The following is a 26,018-nucleotide window of genomic DNA, read 5'->3' on the forward strand; positions in this document are numbered from 1 at the left end:
TTGCACTAATCAAATCAGGTACGTTCTCCTTTAAGGGCAGATTAGACAACACGATTTAGCGACGCACAGCTATCAGATCTTCCGGGAGTCATAGAATTGGGAAAAATAATTGAAAGAATAAAAGAAACCTCAGAAGAACCTGTCACAGTTAAATTCCTTAGCGAGGGCCTAAAAAGCCGAACATGAAATATCTTCATACCTACTCCAGAGCCTGGAAACATACCACCTCCCTCCCCCCCCCCCCCCCCTTCTATCCTCTTTCCCTGTCTCCTTGTCAAGTTTGTCTGGTTTTGTTTGTAATGTGTTAAGTAGATACGTCTGCAAGACGTCACTACATGTGGTTGATAAAACTGGAAATGTAACAATGGGCTGTGGAATATTGGCTGTATTTGTACTTTCCAATAAAAATTGAAAGTTGAAAAAAAAAAAAAAAGTCAAGCGATTCTCCTGTAAGCAATATCATTGGCTGAGCGGCTTCTACAGTACTGCAGATACTGAACAATTGGTGGAACGCTAGGCTCATGCGCATTGGAACCTTCTTGAAACGCATATGCATGTCATCACATCGACGGTAGGCGCACGCGCATGTGAACAGGAGATGCCCCCCCCCCGAGAAAATTATTGGTGGGACTGGCTGGGAACTTCTTTAGGGGACTGACCATTACAGTAAAACTTTTCTTTTTGTTTTTCCTCAGAAAAGAAAACGGCTAATGGAGGGATTTCGATGAATAATATCGCTTTGTGTAACAATGCCTGCACATTGCTGAATCGGATTTAAAAAACCACGTCCCGGAGTCTACAGTTTAGTGGCCGTTGTTATTGATTAGGATAGAATACCTGAAACAGTATGCTGATGTTTTTCGACCGTACAGTATACAATACTTTTTTTATATACAGTATACTGTGTAATAAACCCGAAAAAATAAAAAGTATGCATTTATTCTACATGTATTACAGTACATACAGTATGTGTCTTCTATACAGTACCAGTACATACTGTACAGTACAGTACGTGTCTTCTATTTTTTTTTTAATACTCTTGTGATGTGCAGTTCTGAGCATGCCTACAGTATATAGTACAGTATGCCTGGACAGTAGTGTACATTCTAGAAACACTGTATTTTGTTACAGTATCAAAGCAGCCAATGGAACAATTTAAAACAAATTACCATGTTCTTTTATTGGTGGAGTAAGTACAAAAACATTTATTTACAAATACTGTACAATGTAAAAACATTAAGTGCACAGCAATTCAAAACATCAACAGGCGTATGGTTTACTGCTGGTGAAAACATTTATTTACAGAAAGTAAAAACATTTACAGTCAGTCAGTATGGTTTACAGTCACATGTTATAAAAAAAATTCTTTATTCATAAAATATACAAAACGCAACATCTCCTTTATTAAAGAATGGCAAGTTAAAACATTTACAGTGGGATGGTGTGCAGAACAGTCAGTCAGGCCTGCACCACTACAGTCCTCTAGGGCAGCAAACAAGCCTGGATTTCAGGGTAACCTTTGAAAAACGGGCCTGTTTGCGGGTCTTGGGGACTGGAACTGTGCAGGTCATGTGTGTGTGTACAGCAAGTTAAAACATTTCAGTATAAATACAAGTTAAAAAAACACACAACAACATCTCCTTTATTTAAGTACAGCAGGTCAAAACATGTACAGTACAGTTCAGCACAACAGTATGGTCTTACCTGTGATTAAAAAAAATTATTTATTCATAAAATATACAAAACGGAACTCCTTTACACAAGAACGGCAAGTCAAAACATTTGCAGTGGGATGGTGTGCAGAACAGTCAGGCCTGCACCACTACAGTCCTCGAGGGCAGCAAACAGGCCCGGATTTCAGTGATTCGAGAAGGGATTTTCCAATGCGTTCCCGCAAACAAAGCCTCAAAGGGTTGGGGGGGGGGGGGGTTGGCTTTGGGTGAGTCATGCGCAGTAAGCAGCTAGCTACCATCTCAAAGAGGATTACATGCAGGCGTAGTGAGGCGATTGACGCTCGGCTAGGTACGGATTAAAAACACAATGACTAACTTCAGAAAATTAATGACTCTGTGGAGGTATCTGTCGATAAGAGTTTCAAAACCTTAAGCGAGCCTTGTGTGTGTGCGTGGGGGAGGGGGCTGCATGAAGGATTAGCTGTGCAGCAGTTCAAAGAAATTACATAGAGTAGAGTACAGTAATTTCAAAAGGCAGTTCATCATAATAATTTGATCCCTACACCCCCAAATACAGTACATAAAAAGCACACAAATCAACCATGTGCAGTCAAATGCACAGGGTCGCAGTCAAAAGCTACAGCACAGATTGAATATCGTAATATCAAGATTGTTTTTGCAGGCTTGTGGATAAATTAACAGTTAAAAAATTATAATAATTTTTTTTTTTGGGGCACTCACTCAAGCAAGCAGTGGTGGGTGAAGTTACAGGCGCATGCGCAGTAATCAACTAGCTCCCATCCGAAAGAGGATTACACACAGGCGCATAGAGAGGTGATGCTCTGCTAGGGACTGATTAAAAACACAATGGCAAGCGTTTTATATTTATTTTTTTTGTTCCTGGAAAAATAAATATTTATTTACATTCCTGCTAATCATAATCATTGACAACTCCCCCCCCAACACCTACAGTACACCAAAGAAAAAGAATGAATGACAAAACAACATGAATCAGTTAATGGTTTTTTTAACTCTCAATTCTCACAATGCTGTGCAAATCAAATTCGAGAAGGGATTTTCCAAAGCGTTACCGTAAACAAAACCTCAAAGGGTTGGGGGGGGGGGTTGGGTGAGTCATGCGCAGTAAGCAGCTAGCTCCCATCTCAAAGAGGATTCCACACAGGCGCAGTGAGGTGACGCTCGGCTAGGGACGGATTAAGAACACAATGTCAAGCTTCAGAAAATTAATGACTCTGTGGAGGGGGGGGTTTGGTGAGTCATGAGCAGTAATCAGCTAGCTCCCATCTCAAAGAGGATTACACGCAGGCGCAGTGAGGCTTTTTAGCTCGGCTATGGACGGATTAAGAACACAATGTCAAGCTTCAGAAAATTAATGACTCTGGAGTTTCAAATCCTTGAGCGAGCCTTGTGTGTGTTCGTGGGGGAGGGGGCTACAGGGTACAGCTGCATGAAGTTCAAAGATAATGACATACTGTACTTTAATTTCAAAAGGCAGTTCATCATAATAATATGATCCCTACACCCCCAAATACAGTACGTAAAAAGCACACAAATCAACCATGTGCAGTCAAACACACAGGGTCGCAGTCAAAAGCTACAGCACAGATTGAATATCGTAATACAGTATCAAGATGGTTTTTGCAGGCTTGTGGAGAAAAAAAATTAGAATAAAAAAATGTTTTTTGTTTTTTTTTTGGTCACTCACTCAAGCAACAAGCAGTGGTGGGCGAAGTTACAGGCCCATGCGCAGTAATCACCTGCTGTCAAGCAGGAATGTGATTGAAACCAGACACACGTTCAAAGGAATGGTGTGGGAGAGATGTACTGCATTGTAGAAAAGATAAGAAGTTGAAATACCCTGAAGTGCAGTTAATTATCCTGAGCGAGGGGAGAGCGCTGTATATGCCGAAATGTGACACTGTTACAGTACTGTACACGCCTATGCGTTTCAACAATTTTCAAATGGGACATACTGTACAGTACAGCACTGCAAATGCATGTATACTTTAAATTGTATTAGTAACCACCAACACCAGTGTCCATCGCCAGGGGCCTATACACTACCCCCACTAGTAACACCACCCAAGAGTTGCAAGTAAATATATACCAACATAACACAGAGTCTGGCTGAAAGGCAAAGCAGATCTCAGCTGACCAGTGCCACCTGAACTAGTACCCACCCAAACATAACTATAAATGTAAGGAAAAATAAAAATGGAAAATAAAAAATAATAAATATATGTAAATACTAATAAAAATATACTATATGAATGTGATGAATAATACATATAAAATGTATGTGAAAAGTGTTGATAAATGATGAATGAAATTAAAGGTGTGTCATTGTACTATAGTGCTGGTGTCTATATTTTTGTTCAAACTACCTGGGACCAATCAATTTAAAACTGCTGATGGTCTCTTTACTGTAAAGGAGCCTGATCCTATCCCTATCCAGAACAGAAGGCGGGATATGTTCAAGTCCCATGATTTTTTTTAAATCTGGATTCTTATTGTGGCAAGTGAGGAAGTGTTTAGAAACAGTGTGACGTAATGCAATCTCTTATGTTTCTCCTGTGTTCAAGAAACCTTCTGCATAGTGGGCGGGTGGTATGTCCAACATATTGGAGACCATAACTGCATGTCAAAAAATATAAAAAAGATAGTTAAGCAGTTGCTGAAACCCTTTACGCTAAAGGACTCTCCATTAGAGAATTACTCTAATTCCTTTTTGCCCCCCAGAAAGGTACAAGTGATACATCTTCCTCTATTACAACGAAAATTGCCAGATGGTTTAACTCATAACATGGAAATAAGGCCCTGCGCAGATTTCAATTTGGTAGGTACCAAAATATTCTTGCAACTATTATCTCTCCTATAAATGATAGACGGTGCATTACTGAGATGATCTCCCAATATATGATCACCTGTAAGGATATTCCAATGTTTGTTCAAAATCACCTCAACAGCCTTGGATGATTGCGTATATCTGGTGGAGAAGACTGTCCGATCATTCATAAATCCATTGGCTTTAGAGAGTTTGTTAGCTCTCCTATATTTAGATGTCTTCAACAGAACACTTGTAACTAATTGGGCTGCCCTGCAATAAGAATGATCAATGATACTTCATTCATAACCTTTTTGAATAAATGTTTCCCTCAATAGATTAGCTTGAGTACAGAAATCATAAAGAGCAATTGCATCTGAGCTGATTAAACTGGCTATATGGTATATTGCTGAGCCATCTCTTGTGGTGATTGCTCACCGCATGTATATTATTATAACCATTATTTGCTACTGGTTTGATATGTACAGAGGCGCCAGCCTTATTCTAAAACTTTGCCGGGCGCATCGCTTTGAATTCCCGAGGTCATGAAGCGCTATGTTTACCAACCGTATAGCAATTGACTCGGGTTTCTATCGGGCGCAGAAAATTGCATTTTAGCGTTGTCTTCAATACCGTCTACAAACTCAAGTATGCAATCGCGAGCTGTTGTCTTAAAAGATCGATGAGAATAGGAAGAGACTTGGTATACCCTTCTCTAAACTCCCCCCCCCCTTTCTTTCCCCCCCTCCCCTTTTTTCGTTCATGTCCTGTTGTCTTCTCATCCCATTGTCTGTTAAATGTTGTATGTCCTGAATGGATTTGGTCTCCCCTGTTATGGCAATAACATTTTGATTGTATGATATATATGCAAAAACCAATAAACAGAAAGTTAAAAAAAAAAAGTCTAATAGCAATTCAACCTACTTTACAGCCATACAGTTCTGCCCCCAATTAAATCCTAAACCATAATAATTAAACAGATCAACCGTCTTTGCCGGGTGGCGCGAATGCGGCATGAACACGGGGGATGCAAAATTAGTATCGCGAGGAATACAGCAGATGCAACGACAACGGCTCCGTGAAGTTTTAGAATAAAGGCTGGCGCAGCAGTACATCAGTCTGAATATTAAATTCAGATTCAGCTCTAAGCAATAAATCAAAAAATACATTTTGTCTAAGGTCCACAGTATGGGTAAATACGATGTTCAAAGAATTAGACTTAAAATGTCCAAACAGATCACATATTACCAAAATCAGTGCCCCAAATAAAAAGTATGTCATCCATGAAATGGCCACAATGGACCAGGCCCACCCCAGTGGGTTATTGGCCCAGACTAGGCTATCCTCCCAAAAACCAATGAGTAAAGTTGCATAACTAGGGGCGAACTTGGTCCCCATGGCTGTTCCACAGGTCTGTAAATAATATTGTAACTCAAAAAATAAACGTGTTAAAATAAATTCAATGATACGATTAATACTTTTGGTACAGGGGACATGGCTGATCTAAAAAATATTTAACAACTGACAGACTTTTTATATGTTCAATATTTGAATATAGCGACTGGATGTCGCAAGTGGCCTTCCATTTAATCCCCCAGACGTCATGCAAGGTATCCCTAGTAAAAAACCAGAGATGGACAACATAGGTCTGTAGAAAATGATCCAAATACTGGGATAAGTGTGACATTATTGACCCCGTCCCGGAGATAATAGGTCTTTCCAGTATGATTGGGTCTAGGACAAGAGCGCAGACAAGATCTCCAATGGTGTAGTATGCTAAAAAGTAATTTATTACACAAGTAATTAAAAATTAATGCACTCACAAATTCTGCTAAAATGATAGGCAATTGAAGGGCTGTCCGAAAGATATGCAGTGTTGTGGCTCTCCCTTGTAGTCTCAGATGTTAACTCCGTCGCTATGGCCACTAGCACTGCTGCCCTATGTGTCCCATGGGTTTTAGTGCAGAGTTATGGTGCATTCTTCCGGAGTTGGATGATGTAACGAGGGGAAAGGGCACGACTGCTACGGATGCCTACGAAGTCCAAAAAGCCTCTTGCGTGCTTTGCAAGTCACCGCTTGCTTCATCAGGGAGATAGGACTGTCTCTGTGCACCAGCCATGGGGCTGGATTAAATACAGAATACTACCACCATGTGATGCAAAGGGGACCAATAGGAGAGTCAGGACTACAGTTCTTAATGATACAGTCTGTATTATATGCTGTAAAGTGCTTACGTGCTTGAAAGCACATGTAGGGGCTAATGCAGAACAAAAATAGCTCTCTTAGTTGAGCCTAAATATGCAATTCAAGGAATGTGGGTCAGAGTTTTGTTTACATGGTTTATATAGTAAAATTAAACATAGGACCAGAGAACAGATAAATGAGCATTATTATTAAAGTATCAACACATCTCAACATTAGCGTGGACACAAATATGCAAATGCTTGGTGTAAATGTAATAAAGTACATCTGGTAAATGCGATTATAGAAGTTACATACAGTAGTGGTTCCACCAATAAAGATGTATCCTGTAATGCATTGGTATGGTGTCATGGATGATTAGAACACTACATTAAGTAGATTCTTGAGTAGATGTACCAATTATTGAACCAAATACAAGTGGAGATGAACACATGTCTATAACTGAAAAATACATATGAACAGTACATGATGAGGAAATTAATAAATACAAAACAAATAGAAGTATAAAAATATACAAATGGATAAAAATGACTTTAAAAAAGTGTGTCCATCTCTCAAATTATTTCAACTTCACGGGAGGACACATTCTCTCCCCTCCCATCCCACAACTACTGCCACTCCTCCACTAACCTCTTGAACTACCACACATTGAGTTATCGCTTCACGTGGTTTATATAGTTTTGCTTTTTTTAATTCCGTTCCGACTGAATCCATTTACAGCTGCAGCGGCCATTATTCGAACACTTCACGTAGTGTATACATTGGAATACCCAGGTCATGGCGCGTGATCTCTTCCAACCTTTCTGCCTTAAGACGCGAGTGCGGCGAGTGCAGAAAATTGCATTTTAGTGTTCTGCTTTTTAAACACCTGAAATGTACACAGTAGCACAGTACTGTACATATTGCAATTCATTAATTTCATTGCAACCAAAGAAACAGAATCCATGAAATTAAAACAAAGCATCCGCGATAAGCGAGGGTGCCTGGGGCGATTGGCCGCGTGGAGTACAGCAGCGCACACAAAATCAGCGCCGTGATTTGTTCGATAACGGCCGCTGCAGCTGTATGGTTGAAGTATATACCACAGTACCAGTGTTACCCCGTGTCCCCACCTACATCCCCAAGTGCATCATTGTGGGATGAGCACATAATATTTATTTTCTGCCAGTTTTTCCCACATGGCTTCTCCATTTTGGCTTTATTTTTGTTAAATAAATCATGACACGTGTAATATGTCATGTGTTGTTATTGAGCTGAGGTTGCATTTACCTAAATTTAAAACCTGCTAAGGATTGTTATTATGTCCTGATATGTAAAACCATAGAATTCAATGAGGGTGTACTTTCTTTTTCACACAACTGTATGTATGTGTGTATGTATAATCTTTATTTATTGTGACAAACGCCCCTCTTTTGTAGCGCTGACGTCTGTCGTGGTTCTTCCCGACACAGTCTTCTAGGGTTATTTATACAAAAAACAGGATCATGCAAAGTATTACATTGCCTAACTCAGGCTTCTGCCTGCTTTATTTTCATCCAAATAAGGGACTGCAGCTTTAACATGTGTAGGTTAGAGGCACTCAGACATTTTCATTCAGCGGTTCACTTATATCAGTGTCATAGTATTTCCCACACTGTTATTTCAAGTAACAAGAAACCAAATTATATAAACAAAATCCTATCCCTTTCAGGGATCTAACTACACATCATAATCAGCCTCTAACTGCTGCTGGGCCAACTAACCTGGTTCCCCAGCTTAAAACAATGCCCTCTCATTTAGGGTCACTAGATACAGCATAGTATTTAGAAACAGCAATATATATTTGTTTGTCTTATCTGTTCGTGGTGGGAACTCGGTCCCAAGTGTCCAGGCAAATCCTCTGGTACTGTGATACTTGGAGGGGCCGTCCACCCCGAAACTGGATGCAGGGGAGCAGCGACACCCCTAGCCCCCAGGCTCTAAGGAGAGAGACTGAAATGCAAAACCTCTCTGCTCTAAATACCTGTGCATGTGATTAGAAGAGCAGGTGAGGGAGAACTAGACCCATTGTAATCTGTGGTCTGGATTTTCCATCCTGCAGCCTGAGTTAATGTGAAGCTGTGGAATGGATCATTTTGAACTATTCCTGCACTTTCTGACCTAAAACGGGGCAGAAAGCTGCCTAACATCTTTGGACTATGTCACATATCTCCCTCCCCAGCTCACACCTACTGGGGTGAGCGGCCATGGACCTCACTGGGGTGAGCGTCCTACCTGAAATACTTAAGCTAACTCCCCAGTACAATATTAAACATTCACGACACGAATATTAACTTTTTTTTTCCACGGCAATTATGGACAATAGTTTTCGTCATAAGAGACTATACTTGGCAAACATATTTTGTTGCTCTCTATTAGGGAACTATTTTGAAAAAAATAAATGTCTAGCACACATTCTTATAACCCAGGATATGCTAAATATACACTCACAAAACCAGACAGTTTCTATTACCTCCCTGGGTTTTTTCTTTTCTACTCTAGAATATGAACCTCATTATATATTTACCAACCAAAATGGCCATCAACCCTGTATAGTAATTTGTAGTTTAGCTACATTTTCAACACAGAGAACCAATATAACATTGCAATAGTTACAAAATGCTTATTCTAGAGGCCTAATATAGCATAACTACACTAGCTTATTTACAAAGTTAAGTGTCCGTGACATAGTCCACACGTGTAATAAAAAAAAAATATCGGTCAGTTCCCCAAACATTTTTATTTTTTTTTACTTCCAGTCCATTACATCCTCTGACTTTATTTCAACACCCGCTGCAACCTGCAAATGACTGGACTGTTTCTTTAGCTTCTGACGGAACTCTGGGGCTGGATAGTCTTTGTCTTTATATTGTGGCCCAGAGTGGCGAGATCCGGAAAAATTCAAGGCCAGCGTTGACCTTCGTCGCTTTTGCTTTGCAACCTTTGAACCTTTATGGTACTTCTTACTGCCATGGATTTTCTCACGACCATCACTCTCAGAGATTTGGGATTTTCCCTCTGGGGCAATTATATGGTACTTAGAAGATGAAGCACTGATTACCTTGATGGGGCTCTCACTAACTCCGGCAGTACCCTGTGGCATTTTACCTTTGCAGCCGGCAGGCATGTAGCCTTGGGCCTCTCTTTCCTGAGGCCTACATTTATTCAGGCGGAAGTACCGCTGGATAACCAGTGACGCATTTCTCAGGGTTTGATAGCGAATCCTGTTCTGTGTCATCCTAGTCAGAGACTGGATTTTTATAGTTGCTCCTTTCATAATGAGGAACCTGTTTCGTACCATGCGGGCACGGTAGAATGATTGAAGAACACAGGCTGCTTTATTCCGGCGATTAAACTGACGAATTTTCATCCCTCTGTAGGCAGCCTGTAGGATGATAGTTGCGGCGCGTTTACGCCGATAATTTTCTCTTTCCCTTCTTCCTTGGATAAGAGCTTTGCAGTGCTTCTGAATTATTCGAATGCTTTTCTCCTTTTTCAATACGTTAAGTTCCTCCGCGAGAGAATTCTGTTTTGTGCATATATCTTGCTCCTTTTGTGACCGTGTCTCTTTTAGCCTTGGAATCTCTTTCGCCAACTTCATCTTTATAGCAAATCGTAATATTGCAACAGCATTGAAGATACACGTATAGGACCGTACAGCTTGCTTGGTTAGGAGGTAGGATTGATAGCCCGACTGAACCACTTTAGCAGCTTCTCCCATGTCCTGGTAGCGTCTTTGTTGCTGTCCTTCTTTATTTCTTTTCCCACTCAGTGCGGCTGCTAATTAAACTTCTTTGGAGTTGAGTTGCGACTCCATGTCCGTCATCTGTTTCAGAGCAATATTTAACTCTGTTTCATTTTCTCTATTCTTGACCTGCAGCTGCAGGTGCTCCTTCCGGGTCTTGTCCAGCTCCAGCTGCAGCCGGGCCCCCTCATTTGCCGTGTGGTCCAGCTGCTTGTAGATATCGGTCATCTCGCTTTCATAGCGTAATGTCAGGCAGACCACCTGACGGAGGGACACCTCCTCCCTCTTGGCGCACTGTATCTCGCGCTCAGCCATCTGCTTCTGCAGCTCTTCAACCTGATCCTGCCAGACCTCCCTCAGGGTCTTCACTTCTTCCTGGTGCTTGCTCTGAGTGTGCATCAATGCATTCTGTAGTGCTTCCTGCACTTCTAATTTTTCCTGAGTAAACTTTTTCTTCACTTTTTCTGCTTGGTCAGTCAAATCTGAATTTTTCATTTTTAGACGCTCATTTTCTTGCTTTACAGTCTCTAAATCACACAGGGCAATCTCATGGGTTTGCTTCAACATTCCCAGCTCTGCGTTCAGACTGTGGCCCTCCAGGCGTGAGTTTTGCACCTCTGTGTTGAGCGCGTGAACCTCTTGTAGAGCTTTCCCGTATTTCTGTTTTAGGATAGCAATTACGGTGTTGGCCTTTTCCAGACGAGTCGTCACCTCTTCCAGCTCACTCTGTAAGAGCTGTTTTCTTCAAAGCCTCGTACTCCTGTAAAGCTGGAAGTATACACCTCTGTAACTCGGCGTTCGATTCTCGCTCCTTCTTGCTACATTCTCGCGCCTCCATCACTCCCTGCCACAGGACTTCATAATCATGACGGGCAGCTTGGAGTGCAGAAACCAAAGCCTCTTTATCAGGGATCAAGGATTCAGCATCCCTTTGCTCCTCCTTTTCCTTTGCTACTGTTCACGTGACAATTCTGCCGGTCACTCCGGTCTGTAGCACATCTCGGTGCCTTTCTGACGCATGTCCTGACAGCGCAGGTTCAAGTGGCTCGGTCACTTCCCCTGTAACTTGAACAGTTTTCTTTTTCTTCTTCTTTGCTTTATTAGCTCCAGAGATATTAGTGGTTCTGGGCACACACTCACTGGTAGCTTCCACATTTTGCTTGCACTCACAGGGTGTTGCATGCTTTTGCAGCTGTTTGTCTTTGAAAATTTTGGGGCACACATCTTCCATGTGACCTACTTCATGACAGGCCCAGCATACTAAATTCATCTGTGGGTACGGCTCTCCTCCAGGGGCCACATACGAGTCATCGTCATCATCATCGTATGGCCTGAAGGGACACTGTTTTTCATGATTATGTACATTACAAAACAAACATTTCACGTCGGCCATTTTAGAAACCCGGCAGGGACAATTTGCTAGCTGCAATTTCACTCACTTCAGCAACTTACATACAGCACTGGCTAGCTGCAAATTCACTCACTTCAGCAAAAGGCATTAGCTTTACAAACAGCACTTGCTAGATGCAATTTTTTTTTTCTTCAGCAAAACATTTTGGTTTTGTTTGGGTTCAGGGTGCTATTGCATCCACACTTCGCACATTCTCTGTGTATGCTAGAAGCACAACTGATATACACAGTGGGACAGACTTCACTCATAGCATCTGTACTTTAGTTCAGCTGGGCGGCCATTTTAAACCCCCGCATTTATTTGCAAACCCACAGACTTTTTAGTGTCGACCCGCATTCTCCACCATATGTGACAAACGCCCCTCTTTTGTAGCGCTGACGTCTGTCTGGGTTCTTCCCGACACAGTCTTCTAGGGTTATTTATACAAAAAACAGGATCATGCAAAGTATTACATTGCTTAACTCAGGCTTCTGCCTGCTTTATTTTCATCCAAATAAGGGACTGCAGCTTTAACATGTGTAGGTTAGAGGCACTCAGACATTTTCATTCAGCGGTTCACTTATATCAGTGTCATAGTATTTCCCACACTGTTATTTCAAGTAACAAGAAACCAAATTATATAAACAAAATCCTATCCCTTTCAGGGATCTAACTACACATCATAATCAGCCTCTAACTGCTGCTGGGCCAACTAACCTGGTTCCCCAGCTTAAAACAATGCCCTCTCATTTAGGGTCACTAGATACAGCATAGTATTTAGAAACAGCAATATATATTTGTTTGTCTTATCTGTTCGTGGTGGGAACTCGGTCCCAAGTGTCCAGGCAAATCCTCTGGTACTGTGATACTTGGAGGGGCCGTCCACCCCGAAACTGGATGCAGGGGAGCAGCGACACCCCTAGCCCCCAGGCTCTAAGGAGAGAGACTGAAATGCAAAACCTCTCTGCTCTAAATACCTGTGCATGTGATTAGAAGAGCAGGTGAGGGAGAACTAGACCCATTGTAATCTGTGGTCTGGATTTTCCATCCTGCAGCCTGAGTTAATGTGAAGCTGTGGAATGGATCATTTTTAACTATTCCTGCACTTTCTGACCTAAAACGGGGCAGAAAGCTGCCTAACATCTTTGGACTATGTCACATTATATAGCGCAATTAATGTACATAGCGCTTCACAGCAGTAATACACGTGACATAATAATATAAATAAACAATGGAAATAAGCACTTCAGACATAAAAGTAACATTAGGAAAATAAATCAGTGCCCCGAAGAGCTTACAGTCTAAATAATAATCTTTTCCCACAAATGTTTTTAGGGGTCACAAGTCATCTTGCATTATCGGCAAATATCCTGTGCATTCTTAGCGTCCTTAGTGCTGTAACTGATGGGGATCACACAAATTCTATTGTTTACATTTCAGATGGATTCAGAGGATCTTCTATTCCCCGTGCACCACTTCATATTTAATTTTATCAAAATGAAATTGTAGTCCCTTCTGACCAATTGTAATTGTATCTATTGTAATTAGGCAGTTTATCTTATGTAGCCAGGTCCCCCCTCTGTCTCGTGGACCCCCTTCTGGGTACTCACAGCTCGTGGGGAGGTGCGGGGGCGTGTACGCGCACAGCGCGCCTCTTTCCATGTGTGGGGGTTGCCGGGACGCGTGCGGCCGGTTGCTAGGGCCGCGGTCGCATTGCAAGAACTCCTGGCGGTTCCCGGTGCAGGGCGCCGCCATCTTGGATTGCCGGGCGCATGCGCAGTTAGGGCAGAAGTGCGGAGGCCCTCAGACAGCTCGCGAATGCGCAGTACAACGCGCGAAACACTAGCCTACCAGGAGAGGGCTCTAAGCAGGGACTACGAGTCCCATGAGCCTTAGGGGACCCCACGTGACGCCAGGGAGCCAATAGGGCTTAGGATCTCCCTGCAGAGGGGCTTTTTGATACATTTTGCGCGCTTAAGGAGCCCACGTTAGTCTGGACCAGGAAGAGCAAGGGGAAGGAGGTGAGTGCAGGGGTCTGTGACCCATTGCATTATGCCAACAGCCCCCTAGGCCCCAGTTAGGTCCAGAGCCCCTTACAGTTTGTGGTGCTACAAGGACAGGCCCTAGGTTAGGGACCTTGACACCTTAGTACTAGTGTTAGTTAGGGACACAACGGACGCTGCGCTCCCCGAGAAGAGGCTTGGGCTCAAGCCTACGCCCAAAGAGACAAAGACTATCTCCAGGGTGGGATCGCCCCTGGCGGACCCTCGTGCAAGGAAGCACCGGATCACAGACGGGATCACCAAGCAGCGGATCCTTTTTGAAGTTGCTTGCAGGCCCGAGTGAAGGAGCACTCGGCAGGTACCTTAATAAGTGCACCAACAAATCATATATATTCTCACATAGTGGCAGCGCTGACCACGGGACAAAGGGGTTAACTGTGGACACGGTGTGGGGGTACACGGTGGTGGGTGTAAGGTACACTCCTAGTGGAGTGAATGACATTTGGTACCACGGTACAAGGTGTGGAGTTACCCCCTAGGGGGAGTATTGTTACAAGTACGCAGTAGTGGTTACTGGTTACTGATAAGTAAAGTGTGTGATTATTCCTGTATATATATATATATATATATATATATATATATGTATATGTATATGTATATGTATATGTATATGTATATGTATATGTATATATATATATATATATATATATACACTGGTTATATACATCTCCGTATATGTACTTATTGTGTATGTGGGTCCTGTGTAGGCAACCTTCTACATTCCTAGAACCCTACACAGGTGGAGGCGCTGCAAACCAGATCGATCCGGAAGACTCACCTCAGGTTCCCAGTAAACGGAGGCTCAGGCCTCTTGTGAACCTACAGGTATACGCACCACACATGGTAACACGTAGGTTTCCCCTCACACACACTATATATGTGATTGGGATAAGGGAAGTACCCATTACACTTACACAGTAACATGCTGTACAAAACATAACACTATATGCTTATGCACTTGTGTGCATCACTGCACCAAGGGTGACGTGCATTCACATGTTTGGGGTTGTCATACCATTGACTACATCTGTATGTAGAATAAAAATAAATTATGATATAAATCAACACAGAAAGAGAAAATAATTTAATCATAATTACAAAAGGGAGCAAAACAAAATAAAAGTAAACGTTGAACTAAATTAACCAAAGCATACAATAACTTTAAAAAAACCTCTAAAATATATATTACTGTATAAATAACCGTTAACCCACAAAAATGATGACCATATATTATACAACTATATAAAAACTGATCAAACTAATAATTACTATGTAAAAAGATAAAACTTTTAAACAGTTACTAAAAACTATAAAACTATTATTACACTACACTAAAACACTACTAAAACTATAACATAGTTACAGGACATACTTGAAAACGAGAGGTAACTCTCAATGTATTACTTCCAGGTAAAATATTTTATAAATAAATAAATAATAACACCCTCTCTGACACTGCCCCTCCAGTACCCTCCTGTATGGCAAGCTTAACTAAAGGAAAACAAAAAAAATATGGGGGCTGAAATATTGTTGGCTTAAGTAGCAATAGAGACCTTCAGAATGCTCTCACTGGGAGAAAGAAAACACAGAGAAGAACAAGTCTAACCTGTGCTTGCAGCAGTACAGTATATCCTTAGGCTGTATACTTGCCAAGCAATAAACAGCTACAATTTGCATATTCACCTGCCATTCTATTTGCAGTGGCCAAAAAATATTTCCTTGATGCTCCAAGGATTAATTGCTTCCACTGTTTACAACAACAGAAACTCATTTGATATCTGCTTACGACACTGGAAGGCACAGAGGGCCTATAACCTATTTTCTTGAATAGATTGTAATACGCCATATGGAATAGCACAGCTTAGTAAACAATGTGTTGCTGAAAGCCTTGCAATCTGCAAGTGTTTGGAAATTAATGTACTGTACTGTACAATGCCAGTTTGGCTCCTAAAGTGAACACTTTTTTTGTGGACTCCAGTGTGGTGCTTTTGAATGGGTTAATTTATGCGCTAGTGGTAACCACATGTCGGACTGTTACCCCACTGCATGTCTTGAGATTTACAGCCAGTTATTTTATCACATTGTGCCACACGTACCAAAAGTCGATTATCTTCTACCTAAATTACAGAAGGGGTTAAATAGCAAAAATGAATGTTACACAATAAGAGTGCATTCTTACAATGCTGTTTACATGGACATATTAATAACAATAGCCAGCTTTTTTTATTCTCTTTTAAATAGAATACAGCACTGTGATTTTTCAAGGAAATTCAGAAAAAAATGAATACAGTACATAATGTGTAAGCCTGATGTGTAGTGTATGGGGGTAAAAAGTGCTCAAATGAGGCACAACCAACAAATACATCAAAATGTCTGATAAATAAATTGATGCTGTTCCTAATCTTAGGCCACCTGAATAAAGACAATATAGCCCAGATCAACAATAGTGTGATAAACTTTAGCACACCTCAGATCCTCTTCATGTGAATGGGAATAAATTGTGCTATAAAACTTAGCCCCCTATGGTGGATCTGGGCCTATGTGATCAATTGGGTTAAACAGAACAGGTCAATAATCTATTACATTTTGTACCTATTTAAGTTGTACTTTTCTTTTCAAAGGAACACCAAATCACCAAAAAAGTCTTTTTTATGCACACATTTCCCAATTTTAATACATAAAGTGATGGCATTTTGTAAATGCAATTCACACTGTTCTCCCACTCTAATTTCACTTGCTGCAGATAACTATGCCGTTTAGTTTATGCACAGGCAGACTATATTCACTGCACAGATGCAAATGTAAAGCTTATTAGCCATATGAATCAAACGACTCGATTAAGTTGCCTAAATGCAATTGTAGAGACCATTTACTTTAGTTTATTTTGCAGATACCGGTATTTTCCTCTCTCTCCAACTTCCAAGCGACTTCTTCACTACTTGCAGAGTTCTAATCGCTTTCATAGGGGCCAGCAAAGCATCGCAGCAAAGGGTTTAATATGCTGTGTATGCATCTTCCCCCTGCTCAGGAAGATTTCAGTTGGATTTATATGATTAGGGCTTAAATCTTACTGAGCAAAGGGAAGACACCTTTATAACATATTGAATAGTCTTTAAGAGACTATGTAAACACACACACAGTGTGTGTGTGTGGGTGTGTGTATACAGTATATACAGAACATACACACACACACACACACACGTGTATATATATATATCTTCAGAAAAAACATAGAAACTGAAATTTTACATTTTGTGAAATGTAATTGGAATATTAAAGAAGAGAGATGCTAAAAAAAAAAGCAATCTGTCCACATGGTACAAAACAAATAACAGTAAATGTACTTTTCAAGGCAGCAATATGTCATAAAATTATGCTACACAATTACAATTACACAGTTAACATTACAATTAAAAACACTGTGATTAAAAAAAAAACAGTAAGAACTATTGACTTGTTTATTTCCTTGCATCATGCACAGGTTTCCCTTACATTTACTTGGGGTTAGATACAAGCCGAGGATGGCTGTAACTGCCCCTTCCTAACCCTTTTTAGCAGGAGCCAAGGTGTGAGAGAACCTGCCCTCAGCTTTCACATGCAGTCACAGCATACAGTAGAAGTAAAAGATGAGGAAAATGTGAAAAGAATGACAGAGAGATGAGATGAGGCAACAGAAAAGCACACAGAAGAGGGATTAAGGGCAAAGGAGGGGAGCACATGGAGGCAGACAGAACGCAATTAGAAGAGGCAAGATGTGGTAAAAGGGGGGAACGCAAAGATGGCAAATGATACTCTACCGGTGTATAGACACAGGCACAAAGGACTATTGTTTTGGCCTTTCACCCCCCTCTATTCTACTCATGGGTGGTTAAAAATGTAAACAAATGTATACAGTAGGTAGATCACCAGACTTTGCAGATGGCTCCTAAGAATTTAAATTCTGCACAGGCAGGTTTTTGCCTAGTATTTAAAATATTTGTTTGGAAAAAAAAAAAAAGCATATAGTACTTAAAGCTGCAGTTCAATCTTTTTTTTTTTTTTTTTAATTTTTTTTTTTTAATTCAATAGTTTCATGTGGGCAATCTCTAATTACCTAAAGAACTGTATAGCTGCCAGTCAATTCTTTCTCCATGTATTGATCGGCGAAATTTGGCGACATCTTTAGATATGGCATATGTTTTTCATCTGCTTCTGTTTGTCAGTGGAAGCTCATGAATATTCATGAGCACTCCTGCACTGACATGTGCAAGAGGGGGGCAGGGCTGACAAAGGGGTGTGCCAGGGCTTGTGACAGGACATGAAGGGGCAGTGCCTTCGCAAATGGCTGTTAAAATAGAATACAAGAAAATTGGTTTTTCAAAGTTGTTTTTAAAAAAAAACGAAAATGCTAAAAGTATTTTTTCTTACTACAGAACTGATTTATTTAAAAAAAAAACACATGCAGGATATTGACTGAACTGCAGCTTTAATCATTAACGCCACTAAATTCACAATGACATTATGGTATAGGCTGAAATTCCAGCTGATTTAAACTGTAAATCTGCATTACGGTTTATAATCACCCCAGGGAGAAAAAATGTAACAAACCGTGAAAGGGAAAAGCTGCAGTTCAACCAATATCCTACATGTATGTTTTTTTTTATATATATATATATAAATCAGTTCTGTACTATAAGAAAATACTTGTAGCATTTAAAAAATATACAAAACAATTTGAAAATAAATGTTTTATGTATTCTAATATAACAGGCATTGTTGTTCCTATAGCAACCATATACAAAGTCATATCCCCTTCTGAAACAGCATCACCTTTTTGAGCCCTGCCCTCTCTAGCAGTGAACCAATTGAATCAAGTGCCTGCCTGGTCACATGATCTGCCTCACAGAACTTTGTCTGTCAGTGCAGCAGAAGAGGACCCAAGATGCATTTAGTGAACCCCCAGCCGAATTTCAGCGATCGATAACAAGAGAACGGATCAATCAGCAACTTAGCGAATCACTTGTCAGTGTGTAGATTGTATTGATGCACATATTGAATGGGGAACAAAAAAAAACAGTTTGAACTGCAGTCTTAAGTTCATGAGATTTGTTTTAGTTATTTTGTTCCTTACTGTAAACGTGGAGTCCGGATCTGCAAGAGACAGGGTGAGGTTTTTGTGAAGAACACTCCAGCACTCACAGTTGAGAACATCAGACGGTGGAGCAGAACACAATGTTTGCATTGCCTCTTTTCGTACCTTTATACAAAGAGTACACAAAACATATTCCAGCAATTAACAGCGGATTTGACTTGAACATGAAGATAACAGGAATAAAATCTAAATGACTTTTTTTTTTTTTACTAAAAATAACAAGATATAGTAAAGATAAAAATATATATATATTTTAATTGTACTGGTTATTCAACCAACTTACTGCACAAAATGCCCACCAATTACATAGAAGAGGACTTGAGATTCTAAATAATTGCGAGTCTAGGGATCCATTACTACCCTGTGATAATATAGTTGCTTGGTAAATTTAAAAAAAAAAAGGCATTATAAATAACTCTACACCCAAATAATGTAGTGTCATACAAAACAGAAGCTAATTACACAGAGACTACATGGCCAGTCACTTCATACTGTAGGGATAGGAAATGTTCTACTGGGCACTAGACTCTGAGGGGGGGGGGGGGGGAGTGGGTTTGGGGTAGAAACCCCTTGCTAACCCAGCAATTATAGCTTCTGGAGATCTCTGTCAAACACTGTGGCAATCACCATGTACCTCAAATTATAATAATACATTTAAAAAAAAAATAGATTGGAGGCTCTTTAAGAAAGAGGATCACTGTGTATGGTACTGTATTTACTGCACAGTGCTAAGGGGTTATCCAAGCATTGTGAAATCCCTACTTTATATTGTTGAGCAAACATAAGCAGGCAATGCTGTGGATATTGGACAACAGACCTAAAAACTGTTACACCGCTTCTGAAGTACTATAGTTGTTATCAGGTTACCAAGAGGACAGAAGAAAAAGAATAATTCTGCTGTATGAAAATGCATTTGTATATGTACCTCCTCAGGCTGGCTAGGGTTCAGTTGCTCTGCAATTAGCTGCAATTGTTCTTGGTTCATAAAAGTGTAACTCTGTAGAAAAAAAATACATATAATAATAATAATAATAATAGATAGACAAGCTTATTTTGATTAATGCTGATAAAATCTGCAATTAAATAATGTAATAATTTAACCAGGGTCCCTAGGAACCCTTGGGTTCCCCCGGGCATCCCTGCAATATTCTGGTCATTTGAAAATTGTATCAAAAACAGAAGAATTTACAATGCATCTGATCAGAGATTTGCTATTAGAGAGGGCTGGGGTTCCTCAGAATTTCACTTGGGCTCCTTAACAAAAAAAAAAGAAGGTTGGAAACCACTGATGTAGGGGATTGGAAGATGTGTGTTTAATTGTATTACAACATGCTGCATAAGGCTTTCAAATACATAAAACTGGGGGGGGGGGGGAACAATCATACCTGATTGAAGGAGGAATCGCTGTCTGAACAGTTATCAGTGTAACGACCACTGTGTTGCTCATGCAAGGTTTTTTTCTGCGTTTCCCTATTTTTGGCCTGATCTTCTTCAAATTTGTTGAGAAGTGTTTCTACCACAGTCATCATTGCATTCTTTAGAGAATGCATCATCTCTGCATACCTTTAAAAGAGATTAGGACAAAATAAAGGTTAACCGTAAAAATGTTTTAAAATGTAAAAAAATAAAAATAATAAACCAGCACTTGTGACATGATTAACGGTAACGTTTATTAAGCAAAGCATCCACATAGCGGGTTTCCAAAGACCCGACTTCAGGAAACGGAAACATTGTTCATTTCCTTACAAAACTTCTTCACTGTTAATCTTGTCCTGTGATTGCTGGCTACTGCTCCCTATTCTACCGATTACACTTTGCACTATACCTGGGAAAACTGACTATGGTCAATATGTGTGCGCACTTCTTTACTTTTAAATGGTCAAATATATATATATTTTTTTTAAAGAATCAAGTCACTCATTAAATCACTAGATACTGCACCGACACACTTTATTCGAGCAAATACCCAGTATGTACCTGGCAGATACCTGGAATGCGCCGCTCCTCACCTCTGACAAGCCCCGTTGCGTTTGCCTTCCCAGCCTGGGTTCATGCCTGGCTGACGGGCGGCTGATCTGTTAAATGATAATGATTAGGATTTAATAGGCTGCAATGCTTCGCGTGTCTACCAGATGGCATAAATTCATGAATTGTAATGCAGTATATATATATATACTGTGCAGTATTGCAGCCAGAGGGAATAAAATGCTTCAATCCCTGCCTGGAAAATAACGCAATGCACTCGGGCAGAAAACAGTCACAAACCTCAATACACCCGAGTATACCCGAATTCGTGGGACTAGCCGAGCTCGAATAAAGTGTGTCGCCAGTGTATAACCAGTTTGTGAAAGCACATACATTTACTCATTTACTATGAAGCTGGGCCCCGCTTCTCGGCGCTCCGCTGATACGGCGGCACCGAGAAGGGGGCCGCCATGTTGAATTTTAAATCGTGCATGCGTAGAACGGGCGGGTGCACCTGGCGCGCATGCCGCACATGCACAAAACGGCGAAAATGCCAGTTTGCGCATGCGCAGCACTGAAATCGCCGGATCTGCTTTTCGGCGATTTTCACTATACGGTGGGCCTCTGGAACGGAACCCTGCTGTAGTTCTATACAAATCACACGAGAGAGGAGAGAGAGAAAGAGAAAGAGAGAAAGAAAGAGAAAGAAAGAGAAAAAAAAGAGAAAGAAAGAGAGAGAGAGAAAGAAAGAGAGAGAGAAAGAGAGAGAGAGAAAGAGAGAGAGAGAAAGAGAGAGAGATATTCACAGACACATAGTGGTGACAAAGAGTTCCCCCCCCCCCCCCCCCCCCACACACCTCTCCCGCATCTAACAAAACACTAGCTCCTTAAAAAAAAAAAAAAAAAGTATTCTATATTTGTGTCCACCCGGGATGATATATGGAACAAATGTGCTGGATATATGCAACTAACATATGCCTAGCTCAGGAGCAATATGCTACATTGTTAGCAAAGTGAAGGCATGAATTGGTCAAATATAAAATTACTCATTTCTTAATTAAGTCAGTAGTTTAGCTTTGATACTCAATAAGGAGTAGAAATAAATAATTGAGTCTAAAACACCTAGAAAGACAATATTGAAACACGTCTCAGAAGCTGGAAAATGTCAGACAAGTAATCATAAACGGGTTATTTATACATACTATTGAGAACGCAAAGCGGTCTAAAAATGGACAGAATAAACAAACAACCATGGTCCGAGTTAGCAGGACTCATACCTAAACATATAGCTCATTAACAAATGCCCAGGACATACTTGAAAACGAGAGGTAACTCTCAATGTATTACTTCCTGGTAAAATATTTTATAAATAAATAAATAAATGTGAAAAGAAATACAGAAATCCATCCAGGTAACATAATAACCCTGTGTGGCCAAGCTGCGGCTGAACGTCTTCACAAACTGTCAGCTACACCAGTTTGTTGAACATCAGATGAGAAAAGCAAACGGAGCCCGGAGCTGCCTTTTATAGTATAGGAGGTTGTGAGGTCATGTAGCCAGGTCCCCAAAGAGTCCTCCCGGTGGCGTCGGAGGCACGGCGCCACCATCTTTGTTATGTCCGCACGGGCACGGAGGCTCGCGCATGCACCGACGTGATGGCCAATATAGTGAGCTCAAAGGGGCAGAGAGGGTGCTCCGTAGTGCAGGGACTCCAAGGTCGCGCAGGCGCAGTTAAGCATAGCAGCGGCCATTACAGCTTTGCACAGGACCAATAAAGATAGCGCACGCGGTCCTAATGCTAAAGAGGTCCTGAGTGGACTACAATTCCCAGCAGCCTCTGGGGACTGCCCTTTCACCCACATCACGTGCAGCCAGCCAGCAAATAGAGTTTGCAGCTTCTCTTGTTGGAGAAGGATACAATGTTGCAGAGACCACGCTAGTCAGTTGGAACGGGGAGAAGGAAGGGGGAGGAAGTGTGTAAGAAGCAAGTGGCTTCTTACACTAGGCCAGGTTACCCCCAGGCAGGCCCCACTCCCCACTAGGTTAGTGGGTAAGTTCATAGGGAAGGCCCCTTAGGTAAGGACCCTGCCCTTAGGTGAGTGTAAGTCTTGTCAGTGACACAGCTGCAGTGCTGTGTGCTCTGACAAGAAGAGACAGTGTTGTGTGCAGTGCAGCTAGAGTAGTTGCTTTGGCTGTGTCGGGGGAAGGCTCCTCATAGGAAGAAGGGGGGGTTGCTTTCTAGTTATACAGTGTGTGTAATATCACCAGTGCCAGTTGCATGTGGTGAACTGCCAGAGTCTTGGATAAGACAGAATCTACAGCAAGAGATCTTCTGCATGCAAGGACTAGGGTAGAGGTATACCCCCAGAGCCCAGTTAGTCCCCTGAGATACTAGAGGAATACTGTATGTGATAGGGACTGCCTTAAGACAGGGACTCCTTCACCATACTCAGAGAGGAAGAGACATGCTGCAGGACATTGCCTGAATGCCCGTGCAGCCTTAGTGCAGAAAGAGTATCTGACTCCATAGCAGAGACTGTGGTAAAGGATCATTCCGGCTGGGGATCCCTTCCCTGTGGAGTCAGCGTGTGTATCCATTCCTGCAGAGAGTAGCGCAGTGCGGTGTGGGATCACTGTGTGGTGATGCTGAGTTCCAAGGATTATCCTGATCAGGACTGATCGGGGAGGTAGTGCACCACCGGTATTAAGTGCACCACCGGGCCCCAACACAGGGAAGCGCTATCCCTCACACTCACATTCACCTTATTGTTGTGGACACTCAAGGGACATGTAGGTGAGGGGATGGTATGCATTCAGGGTGATGCAATGTTATTTCTATGATGTATTGATGTTATGCAAAGAGAGTGTCATTGAAGTTATCGTTCATGCTTAGTAAATACTGTTTATTCACATTGTGTGTATTTACTGTATGGTTGTTCTGGTGAGGGCACACTCCCACCACGTTGGGATCCCTCATCAGAGGAGGCGCTGCACCGAGTGTAGGTATATACCCCAGGTTTCCGTGGCGGAAGCTCAGCCCTCCTGGTTGCCAAACAGGTACAGCACCACACTGATAAATAGTCAGATACACCTACCCACCTCAATCTCACTCAGGGTGGATGAAAGAGGGCTACAGTCACAATGTGTGGTGCAATTGTCCTCTCACAATGGTGCTGCGGGATCCTTGCCTCACATGGCAGGTGCATCATGGCTGGCAGCAATACTACTTTTAAACTTGTTTTAAATTATTATTAATAATAATATTTGTATAAGTATAGCGTGTGACAATGTAAAATTCTACATTCTTACCTAAGCTGGCAATCGTTTGATGTTCCTGTTATAAATCTGTCAAAATCCTAATTGTGTGTCTAACATAATGGCTGCTTCAGGCAGTGTAACTCAGCAGGTACTGTACAATCAGAAAGCGTATCGCACAGCAGATGCTAATGCCAATTATTGACTATGGAGACAGTATATGGCTCGGCTCCTCAAACCCACCTTAGCAAACTTGACACCCTCTACAATTCAATTTGTCGTTTTGTTCTCCAATGCAACTACAACACACATCACTGCGAAATGCTCAAAGAACTAGATTGGTCATCACTAGAGTCTAGGCGCAAAGTTCACCTTTCCTGTCTTGCCTTTAAATTCTTCATGGGCAAGCTACCCAGCTACCTGAACAAGCTCCTCACCCCTACCACTTGCAGCACTTATCACCTGAGATCAGACTCCAAAAGACTATTCATGGTCCCAAGGCTCAACAAAGTATCCGGACGTTCCTCCTTCTCCTTCTGTGCACCCCAAAACTGGAACAACCTACCAGAGACTCTCACATCCACCACCAGTTTAAGTTCTTTCAAATCTAAGGCTGTCTCACATTTTAACCTGGTCTGTAACTGTTTCATACGCTCATAATATATATTTTCTTTAACTGTGCACGCAATGTCTTGTATATAATGTATACCCTGTTCGTTTATGTAACTGTACTTGTAACCATGTATTATTTGTTTTACTCTGTGCCCAGGACATACTTGAAAACGAGAGGTAACTCTCAATGTATTACTTCCTGGTAAAATATTTTATAAATAAATAAACAATGTATCCTTATATTACTAAGGTAACATTATCTATTGTTACACTTTACAGCTCAAACTGCTGGGAATATTGGCAACAAATTACCCCAAACAGGAAAATGTTGTAAAGATCTTGCACTGCTTGGGAGGTGGGCTAAAACCTGCTATAGAAATCAAAGGATTCTTTAAAATTGGCATTAAGAGTTGAATTTTAAAACAAAATGGATTTTAAAAAGAAAACATAAGATTTCACATGTTTTCCTGCTTTAAGTCATTAAAAATACATTTCATACCATGGAGAATTACCAAGTCACCAAAAGTTTTCTATAATTGAAGAAATAAATCAACAACAATCTATGCTTAGGTCAAGTAACATGATAAATGCCATCATGTCCTACTAATACTTCAGTGAACCATTCTATTATTAATATTTAAGCACCCCAGCCTCCCTCACCAGTGAACATATTGCTCTTTGAGCCGTCTCTCTCTTCCTTTAAGCAGTTTATTCATCATATATATCAATTTATTTCTCTCCCTGTCATACCCTTTTTCTTCACCCTCCATTCCAAACCACTGCCCTCGTGCCAAACACTTTTCTCATCCACTACACGGTTTCCCTCCATATTGTATTATTCTCTCTCATTAGCTTTAATGAAAGTGTTGAAGACATTAGGAGAAAGAGAGAGAGAGAGACAGAGAGACAGAGAGAGAGAGAGAATGTGATAAAATGCTAGTAACTCACTGCATTAGGATGAAAGTAGTACCAGTACAAAAGAAGAATACAAGGTGGTTCCTATGCCGACTTAGGCCTCGGCCATGCTCCCTGCTGGCGTGCTGAGGCTCAGGGAAAGCGGGTGCTTTCCCTGGCCTTGCGGTTGCTTACCGCACGCGCTGTCAGCGGGCCGTCAGGGG

General features: G+C 41.2%; 1 protein-coding gene across 3 annotated transcripts in view; it reads right to left on the bottom strand.

Annotated features, from left to right (window-relative positions):
- Positions 1–26,018, bottom strand: part of TBC1D32 (TBC1 domain family member 32) — a 335,208-nt gene that overhangs the window by 291,070 nt on the left and 18,120 nt on the right. For 2 of the 3 annotated variants that reach the window (XM_075597753.1, XM_075597754.1), the window contains exons 4-6: positions 20,454–20,631; positions 19,994–20,065; positions 19,048–19,173 (exon numbers count right to left, since the gene is read on the bottom strand). In XM_075597753.1, the coding sequence (XP_075453868.1) occupies positions 19,048–19,173; positions 19,994–20,065; positions 20,454–20,631 (376 nt within the window). The remainder of the gene's footprint in view (positions 1–19,047; positions 19,174–19,993; positions 20,066–20,453; positions 20,632–26,018) is intronic. The other variant, XM_075597756.1, reaches the window with a different exon arrangement.

The sequence above is a fragment of the Ascaphus truei genome, chromosome 4, assembly GCF_040206685.1.
Source record: "Ascaphus truei isolate aAscTru1 chromosome 4, aAscTru1.hap1, whole genome shotgun sequence".
In the NCBI taxonomy this organism is placed as follows: domain Eukaryota; kingdom Metazoa; phylum Chordata; class Amphibia; order Anura; family Ascaphidae; genus Ascaphus; species Ascaphus truei.